Here is a 15,941-nt window from a genome sequence, read left to right as displayed (position 1 = left end):
TTTTTATTACTACAGAGAAAAAGGAAATCAGTTTTAAAATTCTGAATTATTTGATTAAAATGGAGTCTATGGGAGACAGGCTTTCCGTAATTCGGAGCTTTCTGGATAACGGGTTTCCAGATAAGGGGTCCGATACCTGTACTGCATCTACCTATATCGGCTATAAGAAAATTCCTAATGGATTCTATCATACTCCCTCTTGCTAGCTGGGACTTACCTCCTCTGGTTCCCATTGATTAGAAAGTGAACTGCCTGAAAGCTTGACAAGGACTAGGCTGAAAATATCACATGTCTGTGGGCTTTATAACACAACAGAAGGCCTATGGGACAAAATAAGGTTATGAGCCATCCGGTCACAAAGTCAGGAGTGTATAAAGTAAGCTATGTAACTGGGCATCACTTTTATATGAGCAAAGGCAGGGGAGAGAGGGATAACCTGATAGAAAAGCAATTATCCCTAACAAGTTCCTTATTACATTGTTACAGGACAGCCAATCAACCCCTATGTGCGAACGTACCCCGAGGAGATGATTCAGACTGGGATCTCACCTATCGACGTTATGAACAGCATTGCCAGAGGGCAGAAAATCCCTATCTTTTCAGCTGCCGGGTTGCCCCATAATGAGGTACCTGTGTTCCTTTATGTTAAGTTTAACAGTTCCCAAAGGCTCATAGTATCTGACCAATCAAACCATGGATGCCATACAAGGGCTTGGCCACCTTTGCATTGTTGGTTCAGGTTGACCACCTAGACCATTGATCCCCAACCTTTTTTACTTGTGAGCCACTCTCAGATGTAAAAAGTGTTGATGAGCCACACAAGCATGAAATAAGTTCTTTGGGGAGGCCAAATTAGGGCTGTGATTGGCTATTTAGTAGCCCCATGTGGACTCATAGACTGCAGGAGGCTTCCAAAATTTGTCAGAAATGTAAAAATGGCACCTACTTTGAGACCACTGAGAGCAACATCAAATGGGGTGGGGAGCAACATGTTGCCCCAGAGCCACTGGTTGGGGATCACCGGCCTAGACTATTGTGAAGGGGCCTCTTTGCTTCTTTTCGGCCACCCAATGGAAAGTAGTTTGTTTGTAGGTGGGAAACCTGTGGGGACCCTGTGGTAAGTCCCTATAAGTCTAAGGACAAATGTAGAACTTTCTATAACCGCTTGAATCAGGATGTTGTTGTCCAGACCTCATTCTCTAGACAAACGTTCTGTTTTTTCTGTAGATAGCAGCTCAGATCTGCAGGCAGGCCGGCCTGGTAAAGAAGTCCAAGGACGTGATGGATTACAGCGACGATAACTTTGCCATTGTGTTTGCTGCAATGGGGGTAAGTACGGAGGAGGAGCATGAAGGCAACATTAAGCCATTCAATTGCCCAGAGTTGGGAGCAAAGAGGTTGACACATCCTTATTTCAACCCTCTTATACTTGTAATCCAAATAAAAATACAGACTCTTAGTTACCCTCACATCCCCTAATATCTTTGTTAACAGTTACTGCTAATAGTCTAGGTCTCTATGCAATGAATAGTCAAGGGCTCTATAGTCTGCAATGAATAGTCTAGGGCTCTATAGTCTAGGGCTCTATAGTCTAGGGCTCTATGCAATGAATAGTCTAGGGCTCTATAGTCTAGGGCTCTATAGTCTAGGGCTCTATGCAATGAATAGTCTAGGGCTCTATAGTCTAGGGCTCTATGCAATGAATAGTCTACGGCTCTATGCAATGAATAGTCTAGGGCTTTATAGTCTAGGGCTCTATAGTCTAGGGCTCTATAGTCTGGGGCTCTATAGTCTAGGGCTCTATAGTCTAGGGCTCTATGCAATGAATAGTCTAGGGCTCTATGCAATGAAAAGACTCTATAGATAGTCTAGGGCTCTATGCAATGAATAGTCTAGGGCTCTATGCAATGAATAGTCTAGGGCTCTATGCAATGAATAGTCTATGGCTCTATAGTCTAGGGCTCTCTGCAATGAATAGTCTAGGGCTCTATAGTCTAGGGCTCTATGCAATGAATAGTCTAGGGCTCTATACAATGAATAGTCTAGGGCTCTATGCAATGAATAGTCTAGGGCTCTATGCAATGAAAAGACTCTTTAGATATTATTAGAACTTCTACCACCATGGCATCTCCTGCTATCTCTTATTACCATTTGCCTTAATATTGGCCAATAACCTGATAAATGCATGATTTTTGCACCACACGGTTGGGGCGACATATATTTCGCCCTGTCTTTGCCCTAAGGGGTTACTTACTGTCAGGTTTTCAGTTTCAGCTGAGAAACTCTCATGGGTCTTGGTCTTTCAGCCATTTTGTTTATAGATCATCAGGTATTTCCAAATGTAACCCTTCAAACCCTTTCCCTGCCCAGAGGTAGAAGACTGTAGACTAGCTAATGTGCCCTGCTATTGGTGAAAGCATCTAAAGAGGTCAATATAATTGCCTTGATTTTCCTACTTACGTTGGCAGGTAAACATGGAGACTGCCCGTTTTTTCAAGTCTGACTTTGAGCAGAATGGGACCATGGACAATGTCTGTCTCTTCTTGAATCTCGCCAACGATCCCACGTACGTATTCACCTAGAGACGGTACAAAAAAGTGCAGAATAATCCAGTTGTAATGAATGAAAACGCCTTGTGTTTCTCTAAGGCAGTGGGCGTCTGAATTTTTTCAGTTCAGGCCTCCCTTAGGGTTCCAAGATAACAGATATAAAGAAAGAAAACATTGGTGTATCAGTCATTCAGCCATAGTTCCAAGAATATCTACACAACCAATAAGTATTTGTCCCATATCTCAGAGATATGGGATGAGATATGGGACAAATACTTATTGGTTGTGTAGATACTCTTGGAACTATGGCTGAATGACTGATACCTTCTTTATATCTGTTATCTTGACTGGCCCACCGGCTGGGCTTTTAGGTGTATCTAGACAGCAGATAAACCTTCTACCCATATTTACCCCAAACTAACCTTCAGACATGGCCACCCCTGTTACTGCTGAAGGCCCCCCCAAGGGGGAAGACCTTCTGGGAACCACTAGGTCTTATGGTGTATTTTATCTTCATTGTATCTCCATTTACCTTACAATAGTAACCATTGAACAATGGCTGTGACCAGGCAAAATGCTGCCATACTAAAGTGGAGTGCAAGCAGTTTTTGACTGTAAAATAGAAAGGAACCATCCCACGGGACACTTTTTCTGATATGTTTCTGATCAGACAGTGAGAAGCAAACTTGACAAGGGCAGTAACTGGTTAGCAGGCCGCCATTTTGAAATGGACCCGTCAACACACTCCTCATTGGGAAAATAGGTGAAATAAAAGTCCTTCCTCAGACTCGTGTCACCGATGTGTAGATATCTTGGTTACACAACTCACACTTATTCTTGTACACACTCCCTTCAACTCAAAGGCTTTTGCCTTGAGGTTCTAGATCATAGAACCTTCCAAACTGAATGCCTCCTATTTAATATCACATTATTTGATCACAATCAAATAGTCCATAGTCCATAAGTCAGAGAATGCAATAATCTTGGATCTTTATTCATCTATACTCCATTGCATTGGGTTCAGTCATGGTTGCACATTTGGGATATTATGATGGTATCTCCTCGTAAGGTAGAAGTAACAATGAAAGCTTCATTTTAGAATTGAGAGGATAATTACCCCTCGCCTGGCCCTGACGGAGGCGGAATACCTGGCCTATCAGTGTGAGAAGCATGTCCTGGTCATTCTCACAGACATGAGCTCCTATGCTGAAGCCCTGCGTGAGGTATGTATCATTGGGAGGGGGAGGGGACACTCTGAGGGTCACAATGGTACATAGTTGTGTTGTGCTTTTGCTTCCCATATTGCAGTGGGTGAGTAAAACACACAATATACAGATTGAAGGATTCCATGGATTCATGAGTGGGTCCTACAGACATATCTAAAGTAGTTTTTAGGTGGACTCACTAATATCTTTCAGTATTTGCATTTACTTTATTGAAAGATAAAGTAGCTCACTTACTCCCCCACCATGGCAAATGGCTATGGCAACACACTGTCATGGGAAAACATGTTTGTTTCAAAACGCATCAGTTAATAGAGCTTCTCCAGCAGAATCCTGCATTGTAATCTGTTTTCCCATGGGGCTAGCCATATTCTTAATTTCCCAGGGTGCCCCAGCCATGTGACCTGTGCTCTGATAAACTTCAGGAACACTTTACTGCTGCGCTGCAAGTTGGAGTGATATCCCCCCCCTCACCCTCAGCAGCCGATCAGCAGAACAATGGGAAGGGAGCAAGATAGCAGCTCCCAGTAGGTATCAGAATAGCACTCAATAGTAAGAAATCCAAGTCCGGCTTGGGACTCCTCCAGCTACATGAGAGTAGGAGAAACAATAGGTTAGCTGAAAGCCGTTCTAATGTGTAGCGCTGGCTCCTTCTGAAAGCTCAGACTCAGGCACACTTTACTGCTGAGCTGCAAGTTGGAGTGATATCCCCCCCCTCACCCCCAGCAGCCGATCAGCAGAACAATGGGAAGGGAGCAAGATAGGAGCTCTCAGAATAGCACTCAATAGTAAGAAACCTATAGGTTGGACCCAAAACTGGGTCTCCATTTTGTTTATGATAGATCATGAACCCCATGATTCTCTTTAGTAAAGATAATTATTCTTCTATAACATTCAATAATTAATATGGTGCAAAATAGATTCTTTGACCATGACCTGAGTCGCAGACTAAATTTTGGTCCCCTGAGACAAATGCCAAGAAAACCAATAGAACTAATTTAAACATCTTTCCTTTTGGTCTTGTAGGTATCAGCCGCACGAGAAGAAGTGCCAGGCAGACGCGGATTCCCGGGGTACATGTACACGGATTTGGCCACTATCTATGAGCGCGCAGGCAGAGTGGAGGGGAGGAGTGGCTCAATCACACAGATCCCTATTCTAACCATGCCCAATGATGGTGAGTGATCTATATTAAGGCTAACCTACCGTTATCATGGTGTATTTGTAATGTTCTGCCCATATATGCCCTGGTGTCTCATTTAATAATCACTAACAGGGGCAATAACAGCACCACTGCAGTTACCCATAGCAACCAATCGGCAGTTAGTTCTGATCTGTCAACTGCAGTTTATAGTCTTCGCCATTATGTCTGACGTATAGTCCCTGAAAGTATCTTTAATTACGTTTGGATCTTTGTTCCCCTTTAGATATTACTCACCCAATTCCCGACTTAACTGGGTTTATCACAGAAGGACAGATCTACGTAGACCGACAGCTGCATAACAGACAGGTCAGTGAGTGTTCCGCCAGCCTCTAGTTTGGGTTTCATTGCCAGTCATTGTGCTCCCTCCTTCATATATAGATACAAACATAGTGAGGAGAAAGGTACTGAGAATCCAATGAGCTATACCCATTATACTGTACAGTCCAGGGCTGTAAGTATAAAGGCCATGATTGGTTATTTGGCAGCCTCTATGTGGACTTGAAGCCTACAGGAGGAAACATATTTTACAGAATATTTTCCACAGATCTATCCACCAATAAATGTGCTGCCGTCCCTGTCACGTCTCATGAAGTCGGCTATAGGAGAAGGCATGACTCGCAAGGACCATGGAGATGTGTCTAACCAACTGGTGAGTAGTTGTACCCACTATTACTTTGTACAGTCCTTGCTTTGTTTAACTAAGGTAAACTCTCTGGTTTTCAGCATTTGTTAGGCAGGAAAAAACACATTACACACTGGCCAACCTCTTGCCCACTTGTTGGTGGCCTTCCTCATCGTCATACAATGAGCACCCCTTGTGTAAAAATGAAAAATTCCAGCCATCACTGTCCAACTGTTCCTCTGTTGATGCCCCCGGGGTATAAAGGATAAGACCTCACTACATTAGTAGCTTAGCTATATTCTAACCAGGTTGTCCATGGGGGTTTTCATTCATCCAGGTCATGGTATATCCAGTAGAAGTAAATCTAGAGCAACTGGACTTGCTGAGTAATTCCATTTGCTCTACATTTACTTCAACTATATATTTATCCAGGTTGTTCTTCATTGTTTAGAATGGTGTCGGTGGGGTCCATGGTAAAAAGGGGTGCTACTGTTATTCCACACTTCCAAACAGGATATAGAGTCTCATCTACTTACACTAAACCTATAAGCTTGGCCATTCTAGCGGCAATTTATGTGAGGGTTTGTTCTAGAATTAAATTTAAGACAGTAATAACATAGAGTTGTACTTGCTCTTAATGATACAAGGGAGTAGGAAGTTGAACAATGAAGTTGTGTTACAGTGCCACCACATTTGCTCTTTGAACTTGAGTTTATTTGGCTTTGGAAGACTTGCCCCCTGATAGAGAACTAGCTGAGGAAGCAAGAATAGAGATACTATCAATTAATGTCTTGTAAATGGGTATTTGTTTGCTGTTGCCTAAGCCAATGGCCTAATGCCCTCTACCCGTGCCCGTGTCTCGCCACAGTATGCCTGCTATGCTATTGGGAAGGATGTGCAGGCAATGAAGGCTGTTGTTGGAGAAGAAGCCCTGTCGTCAGATGACCTTCTCTATCTGGAATTCCTTCAGAAATTCGAAAAGCAGTTTATCGCTCAAGGTTAGTGACTGTCTACACCCTAAACCATCACGTGACTTCTACGGAAAACTGTTGTATAGAAGGCAGCACTATACAAAACGCAAGATATAGTAGCCGGCAGTCTATAGAGAGTGACAGAGTTGTGACTGTGCAAAACGTTTCCCAAAGGAACCGTCACGCTCATTTCTGATAGTATTTAAAGGGGAGGTTAATCTTACAGTCTGATTCTAGTATTCTGTAGATTCTAAAGCTGGCCATACACAGCAAGATCCTTTCATTTTGCAAGAGGGTCTCTGATGTGGTTACCCATGAGCTGGGCCAAAATGGCTGACTATTCAGTGGGCCTAGGAATGCCTCAATGCGCTGATGTAGTTCTCGCCCGACATAATGCACTTAATCTCCATTAATCTCCATTTTGGCATCGGAACTGTTATCTGACTGCAGGGGTCGCTGACCCTAGCTACTAGAAATTTGCCTTATTATCAAGGATAAATAACTGAGGGTAGAGCCCTGAACAGTTCCAGTTGGCCAGACCCATGCCCAAATCAGACCTGCTGACCCACAACCCGACTCCGACCCATTACACACTTGGCTCCTTCCCTGTCCCTGCTGCCCACCCCTACCTGCAAATCAATTCAAGCCAGGAACCCAGGCAGGGTACCCACCAACTGCACACAGGGAATCGGGGACTTTCCGCCCAACTAACTGAGGGCCTAAAAAGAAGGAGGAGTTATGAGAAAGAAATGAAAACAACAAACATCTGCTTTCTGGTTGCTGTGGGTCACTCACCTTAGCAACTAGGTGCTATTTCTAGTTGCACCTTGGAGAAAGATGATGGAATACTGTAGTATATGCAAAGCTGCACAGAAAACGATCATCTCAATTGTGTCAGATATTAAAACCGTAATTTGAGGCAGACTTCCCCTTTAAACCTTATCTGGCAGAACTTGGATTTTAGCAAATTTACACTCATTCTCACCCCTTCAGGTCCGTATGAGAACAGAAGCATCTTTGAGTCGCTGGACATTGGCTGGCAGCTGCTGCGTATCTTCCCCAAGGAGCTGCTGAAGCGGATTCCGGAATCCATGTTGGCTGAATTCTACCCACGGGAATCCAGGGCGCATGGGGAGGGGCCCAGTAAAACCCGGTAGAGGCGACGCTCTCTGGAATCATCACAGAAATCACAGAGCAGCTCACAAAATAATCTGTTCAATGTATCGTTACAGCATTCAATTTGCCTTCTTTAAAAAGGTCTATTTAATTTTTATGACTGTTACTAAATATATCAAGTTTTCATAAAATTACATATTTTAAAGCTGCTGTGGGGTTGTTTTCATTGCCTTGCTAAGCTTTCCTAACTCTATCCCCCGGGTAAATTGGCCTGGTAGGAAACTTACCTGAATCCCCCTACTGGTGCTTCTGTTAAGGGTGAAGACACACTGAGCTACTTGTAGCAGCTACTTTTTCATGGCTACTAAACTCCAGAAATTAACATGCCATAGACAATACTGAGAATTGCCTCTGCTAAAACACACGTAGAGATAGCATTGTCTATTTTAGTAGCCGCGACAAGTAGCTGCTACTAGTAGCTCTGTGTGTCTTCACCCTTAGACACACAGAGCTACCAGTAGCAGCTACTTGTCACGGCTACTAAATGCCAGAAATTAACGTGCCATAGACAATAGTGAGAATTGCCTCTGCTAAAACACACATAGAGACAATTATCAGTAAATGATCAGCATTGTCTATTTTAGTAGCCACGACAAGTAGCTGCTACTAGTAGCTCTGTTTGTCTTCACCCTTAGACACACAGAGCTACCAGTAGCAGCTACTTGTCACAGCTACTAAACACCAGAAAATCCCATGCCATAGACAATACTGAGAATTGCCTCTTCCATTGACATTGTCTATTTTAGTAGCCACGACAAGTAGCTGCTACTAGTAGCTCCATGTCTGACTGATCAGCATTGTCTATTTTAGTAGCCACAACAAGTAACTGCTACTAGTAGCTCTGTGTGTATTCACCCTAAGGGTGAAGACACATGGAGCTACTAGTAGCAGCTACTTGTCACAGCTACTAAAATAGACAATGCTGATCATTTACTGATAACTGTCTCTACGTGTGTTTTAGCAGAGGCAATTCTCAGTATTGTCTATGGCACGTTAATTTCTGGCATTTAGTAGCCGTGACAAGTAGCTGCTACTAATAGCTCCGTGTGTCTTCACCCTTAGGGTGATCATTTACTGATAACTGATTTACTGATGTCCCTACGTGTGTTTAGCAGAGGCAATTTTCAGTATTGTCTATGGCAGGGGATTTTCTGGCATTTAGTAGCCATGACAAGTAGCTGCTACTCGTAGCTCCGTGTGTTTTAACAGTAGGGGGTTTCAGGTAAGCGATTGCAATTACTGGGGGGCTATCTAACATTTGGCACCCCCAATGATCTAGCCTTGCCTTCTCTCTGTTTGTGGCCCCCTACACGTGCCTTATAGGCAACTGGCGGCTGTGCAGCTCATGAGATGTCCCTATAATGGTGAGTGGGTTGTTTCCTTTCCTTTTAATTCTTTGTGGGATTCCCCTCACTCCCTGCGTGACTGCTGCACAATTCTCATGTGGAAGGGGGGGGGTCTGATTGGCAGCGGAACTGTTATTTATGTAGAAGTGAAATGACGGCGTGGGCTGGCTATTGGCCGTTTGCAGAAGCGAAAGCTTTGGGTGTGTATCGCTCTCGCTTCCCCCAGGTCTCTCATTAGAGATCAGCCACGAGCCCTGGGTGACAGTTATACAATGTTAGAAAAACACATATCTTTTTTTTATATATATATATATATATACTGTATATTAGATATAACTGATTGTACCAAGTCTCTGCATATAATGCTCTGGGAGTCTTTGGATCTTTTACTGAGTGATAGAAACATATCTAACTGGATACTAAAGATAAACTCTCACACAGCACCTAGAGGTGCCCAAACTGGGCACAGGGTGTATGAGTCGGCTCTCACTGATACAGAATAATTGGCCGAATCCTGTAAGTGCTGTGTGCGCCAGGAATCCCCTTTTCTATCCCCCCTGCAGGCTGACCCCCGCTTATTATGACTTGCTGCTGACTCAAGATGGCCATACAGGGGTAGACCATACCCACATTAATGGTGGGAGAACACACCAAAAACCCAAATGGTTGGTGCTCACTGCAAGGATATCACCCATCACCTTTATGTGAAAGAAGTGGATAGCGCCCCCAGCCCACATCCCCTAACAACTATTTCTTAATGCTAACAAACTCCCAGAACAGACCCCTGCCAGGTTCAACTTCCACAGGCAGCATAGGGCAGGCAGAGTATGGCACACACAGGCAGCATAGGCCAGGCAGAGAATGGCACACACAGGCAGCATAGGGCAGGCAGAGTATGGCACACACAGGCAGCATAGGGCAGGCAGAGTATGGCACACAGTGGCAGCATAGGGCAGGCAGAGTATGGCACACACAGGCAGCATAGGGCAGGCAGAGTATAACACACACAGGCAGCATAGGGAAGGCAGAGTATGGCACGCACAGGCAGCATAGGGCAGGCAGAGTATGGCACACACAGGCAGGGTAGGGCAGGCAGAGTATGGCACACACACGCAGCATAGGGCAGGCAGAGTATGGCACACACAGGCAGCATAGGACAGGCACAGTATGGCACACACAGGCAGCATAGGGCAGGGAGGGTATGGCACACACAGGCAGCATAGGGCAGGCAGAGTATGGCACACACAGGCAGCATAGGGCAGGCAGAGTATGGCACACACAGGCAGCATAGGGCAGGCAGAGTATGGCACACACAGGCAGCATAGGGCAGGCAGAGTATGGCACACAGTGGCAGCATAGGGCAGGCAGAGAATGGCACACACAGGCAGCATAGGGCAGGCAGAGTATGGCACACACAGGCAGCATAGGGCAGGCAGAGTATGGCACACACAGGCAGCATAGGGCAGGCAGAGTATGGCACACACACGCAGCATAGGGCAGGCAGAGTATGGCACACAAAGGCAGCAAAGGGCAGGCAGAGTATGGCACACACAGGCAGCATAGGCCAGGCAGAGTATGGCACACACAGGCAGCATAGGGCAGGCAGAGTATGGCACACACAGGCAGCATAGGGCAGGCAGAGTATAACACACACAGGCAGCATAGGGAAGGCAGAGTATGGCACGCACAGGCAGCATAGGGCAGGCAGAGTATGGCACACACAGGCAGGGTAGGGCAGGCAGAGTATGGCACACACACGCAGCATAGGGCAGGCAGAGTATAGCACACACAGGCAGCATAGGGCAGGCACAGTATGGCACACACAGGGAGGGTATGGCACACACAGGCAGCATAGGGCAGGCACAGTATGGCACACACAGGCAGCATAGGGCAGGCAGAGTATGGCACATACAGGCAGCATAGGGCAGGTAGAGTATGGCACACACAGACAGGCAGCATAGGGCAGGTAGAGTATGGCACACACAAGCAGCATAGGGCAGGCAGAGTATGACACACACAGGCAGCATAGGGCAGGCAGAGCATGGCACACACAGGCAGCATAGGGCAGGCAGAGCATGGCACACACAGGCAGGGTAGGGCAGGCAGAGTATGGCACACACAAGCAGGGTAGGGTAGGCAGAGTATGGCACACACAGGCAGCATAGGGCGGAGACAGGGAAATCAGTACCTAGAAAGTAACTGATCAAAACCCTCTGACCCACAATACATACTGTACTACATACAGTGACACACACAGGCAGCATAGGGCAGGCAGAGTATGGCACACACAGGCAGCATAGGGCAGGCAGAGTATGGCACGCACAGGCAGCATAGGGCAGGCAGAGTATGGCACACACAGGCAGCATAGGGCAGGCAGAGTATGGCACACACAGGCAGGGTAGGGCAGGCAGAGTATGGCACACACAGGCAGCATAGGGCAGGCAGAGTATGGCACACACAGGCAGCATAGGGCAGGCACAAAATGGCACACACAGGCGGCATAGGGCAGGGAGGGTATGGCACACACAGGCAGCATAGGGCAGGCAGAGTATGGCACACACAGGCAGCATAGGGCAGCCAGAGTATGGCACACACAGGCAGCATAGGGCAGGCAGAGTATGGCACATACAGGCAGCATAGGGCAGGTAGAGTATGGCACACACAGACAGGCAGCATAGGGCAGGTAGAGTATGGCACACACAAGCAGCATAGGGCAGGCAGAGTATGACACACACAGGCAGCATAGGGCAGGCAGAGTATGGAACACACAGGCAGGGTAGGGCAGGCAGAGTATGGCACACACAGGCAGGGTAGGGCAGGCAGAGTATGGCACACACAGGCAGCATAGGGCAGGCAGAGTATGGCACACACAGGCAGCATAGGGCAGGCAGAGCATGGGACACACAGGCAGCATAGGGCAGGCAGAGCATGGCACACCCAGGTAGCATAGGGCAGGCAGAGTATGACACACACAGGCAGGGTAGGGCAGGCAGAGTATGGCACACACAGGCAGGGTAGGGCAGGCAGAGTATGGCACACACAGGCAGCATAGGGCAGGAGACAGGGAAATCAGTACCTAGAAAGTAACTGATCAAAACCCTCTGACCCACAATACATACTGTACTACATACAGTGACACAATGCCGGCGCTACTCCTACAGTACTGTCTGAGGTGTGAACAGGTGAACAATGCAGGTCTGAGCATAAGGTATGAACAATATGGGGGCTTGCAGGGGGCACACAAGGTTATCAGCAAAGGCATAAACATGGAACACCGCCATCAGAGTGAAGCCAAACTCCACCTTTAAGTTGTGTTGTCTCTGCCAGCAAACAATGAGTTAAACTTCTGCAACAGAGAGGGAAAAGTTTCATTTCCTTAAAGTAATAAAGTGAGGAGCCACTTGAGGCTGTGAGTTGTGCAGATTGCACCCTGTCCCAGCACCGAGGCATGGAGCTACAGCAGCAGAACATGATTTCTACCAAGGACCAGTCCCACCATCATCTCCCAGGTTATGTCTGTTTCTTTCCCCCCGGGGGCTGCTGGCTGGGGTTTGTAGTGGGATTTCATTCATTTCTTTGCTTCTTTCCTTCTCTTCTCTTTCATTCTTGGATATTTTGCTTCCTCTGTAAAACAATGAAGTAGAAACCACTCAGCTACACACTGCACTCATGTACCAACGTCACACTTACAGGAAAGGAATTTTCCTCCCAAATTTGACTCAGTGTTCGATGATGCAATTAAAATCAAGTCCCCCAGCAAACAATGTGACTGAGTAGTAAGACCATGTTGGACCTACCCTTAGCTCAGAAGCTCTAGTAAGAAAGCAGGGCCCTGCTATCCCACAGCCCCCAGTCCCTTCCCAGAGGCTATTATCCCCCACTGCTACTATAGGCACCATCTCTCCCTACTATACCTGCTATCCCACAGTCCCAGTCCCTTCCCAGAGGCTATTATCCCACTGCTACTATAGGCACCATCTCTCCCTACTATACCTGCTATCCCACAGCCCCAGTCCCTTCCCAGAGGCTATTATCCCCCACTGCTACTATAGGCACCATCTCTCCCTACTATACCTGCTATCCCACAGCCCCAGTCCCTTCCCAGAGGCTATTATCCCACTGCTACTATAGGCACCATCTCTCCCTACTATACCTGCTATCCCACAGCCCCCAGTCCCTTCCCAGAGGCTATTATCCCCCACTGCTACTATAGGCACCATCTCTCCCTACTATACCTGCTATCCCACAGCCCCAGTCCCTTCCCAGAGGCTATTATCCCACTGCTACTATAGGCACCATCTCTCCCTACTATACCTGCTATCCCACAGCCCCAGTCCCTTCCCAGAGGCTATTATCCCCCCACTGCTACTATAGGCACCATCTCTCCCTACTATACCTGCTATCCCACAGCCCCAGTCCCTTCCCAGAGGCTATTATCCCCCACTGCTACTATAGGCACCATCTCTCCCTACTATACCTGCTATCCCACAGCCCCAGTCCCTTCCCAGAGGCTATAATCCCCCCACTGCTACTATAGGCACCATCTCTCCCTACTATACCTGCTATCCCACAGCCCCAGTCCCTTCCCAGAGGCTATTATCCCACTGTTACTATAGGCACCATCTCTCCCTACTATACCTGCTATCCCACAGCCCCAGTCCCTTCCCAGAGGCTATTATCCCCCCACTGCTACTATAGGCACCATCTCTCCCTACTATACCTGCTATCCTACAGCCCCAGTCCCTTCCCAGAGGCTATTATCCCCCCACTGCTACTATAGGCACCATCTCTCCCTACTATACCTGCTATCCCACAGCCCCAGTCACTTCCCAGAGGCTATTATCCTACTGCTACTATAGGCACCATCTCGCCCTACTATACTTGCTATCCAACAGCCCCAGTCCCTTCCCAGAGGCTATTATCCCCCAACTGCTACTATAGGCACCATCTCTCCCTACTATACCTGCTATCCCACAGCCCCAGTCCCTTCCCAGAGGCTATTATCCCCCCACTGCTACTATAGGCACCATCTCTCCCTACTACACCTGCTATCCCACAGCCCCAGTCCCTTCCCAGAGGCTATTATCCCCCCACTGCTACTATAGGCACCATCTCTCCCTACTACACCTGCTATCCCACAGCCCCAGTCCCTTCCCAGAGGCTATTATCCCCACTGCTACTATAGGCACCATCTCTCCCTACTATACCTGCTATCCCACAGCCCCAGTCCCTTCCCAGAGGCTATTATCCCCCCACTGCTACTATAGGCACCATCTCTCCCTACTATACCTGCTATCCCACAGCCCCAGTCCCTTCCCAGAGGCTATTATCCCCCCACTGCTTACTATAGGCACCATCTCTCCCTACTACACCTGCTATCCCACAGCCCCAGTCCCTTCCCAGAGGCTATTATCCCCCCACTGCTACTATAGGCACCATCTCTCCCTACTATACCTGCTATCCCACAGCCCCAGTCCCTTCCCAGAGGCTATTATCCCCCCACTGCTACTAGAGGCACCATCTCTCCCTACTATACCTGCTATCCCACAGCCCCAGTCCCTTCCCAGAGGCTATTATCCCCCCACTGCTACTATAGGCACCATCTCTCCCTACTATACCTGCTATTCCACAGCCCCAGTCCCTTCCCAGAGGCTATTATCCCCCACTGCTACTATAGGCACCATCTCTCCCTACTATACCTGCTATCCCACAGCCCCAGTCCCTTCCCAGAGGCTATTATCCCCCCACTGCTACTATAGGCACCATCTCTCCCGTCTCCCTACTATACCTGCTATCCCACAGCCCCAGTCCCTTCCCAGAGGCTATTATCCCCCCACTGCTACTATAGGCACCATCTCTCCCTACTATACCTGCTATCCCACAGCCCCAGTCCCTTCCCAGAGGCTATTATCCCACTGCTACTATAGGCACCATCTCTCCCTACTATACCTGCTATCCACAGCCCCAGTCCCTTCCCAGAGGCTATTATCCCCCCACTGCTACTATAGGCACCATCTCTCCCTACTATACCTGCTATCCCACAGCCCCAGTCCCTTCCCAGAGGCTATTATCCCCCCACTGCTACTATAGGCACCATCTCTCCCTACTATACCTGCTATCCCACAGCCCCAGTCCCTTCCCAGAGGCTATTATCCCCCCACTGCTACTATAGGCACCATCTCTCCCTACTATACCTGCTATCCCACAGCCCCAGTCCCTTCCCAGAGGCTATTATCCCCCCACTGCTACTATAGGCACCATCTCTTCCTACCATGGGGTTGATTCACTAAAGTGTGATAAATATTATCGCACTTTTTTTGCGTTAAATAAGACACGACAATTAACGCACGATTCACAACAGTATTACGGCGTGCGTTATTTCGCATATCGCATGCGTTAATTTGCGCGCAGAAATGAAAACGAACCCATGATTCACAAACACTTAGGCACGCTAAATATCGCATTAGTCTATGTGAAAATTAACACCTACTACAGGCAGGCGATAATTATAGAAAAGTACAGTTAATGAGTTTTTTGCAATAAAATATGGACTTAGCAGTGTTATTTATTCAAGCATGTGTTTTTTTATGAAATTTCACTAAAGTATTGGCATGTATGGCTAACATGGCGTTCATATTCGCTACTATAGTGGTGAATATTTAGTCGCACAAATACAATACTATGTATATTGGCGACTCTTTTGTTGCGACTTTGTAATCTTGTGACATGTGCTACTTGCGGCCATTCTGTGTCATTGAGCCTGCTGTATGAGACTGAGACATCATGCCTGGGGTTTCTGATCTGCTACCGGGGGAGAGGCGCTATATTGTGAGCTTTTTCCTGCGCTCAG

The 15,941-nt window shown here is 47.3% G+C and overlaps 1 protein-coding gene across 1 annotated transcript in view; it reads left to right on the top strand.

The window, feature by feature from the left end:
* Positions 1-7,890, top strand: part of atp6v1b1 (ATPase H+ transporting V1 subunit B1) — a 40,460-nt gene extending 32,570 nt beyond the window's left edge. The window contains 9 exon segments of the mRNA NM_001114262.1: positions 487-626; positions 1,228-1,329; positions 2,469-2,566; positions 3,649-3,772; positions 4,799-4,949; positions 5,200-5,282; positions 5,521-5,625; positions 6,467-6,596; positions 7,563-7,890. Of these exon segments, the coding sequence (NP_001107734.1) occupies positions 487-626; positions 1,228-1,329; positions 2,469-2,566; positions 3,649-3,772; positions 4,799-4,949; positions 5,200-5,282; positions 5,521-5,625; positions 6,467-6,596; positions 7,563-7,726 (1,097 nt within the window). The 3' untranslated portion in view covers positions 7,727-7,890.
* Positions 7,891-15,941: the final 8,051 nt, after the last annotated feature.

Source organism: Xenopus tropicalis, chromosome 1 (assembly GCF_000004195.4).
Source record: "Xenopus tropicalis strain Nigerian chromosome 1, UCB_Xtro_10.0, whole genome shotgun sequence".
Taxonomy (NCBI): Eukaryota; Metazoa; Chordata; class Amphibia; order Anura; family Pipidae; genus Xenopus; species Xenopus tropicalis.
Note: the sequence above shows the minus strand (reverse complement) of the source record. Positions and strands in the feature narration are given on the sequence as shown.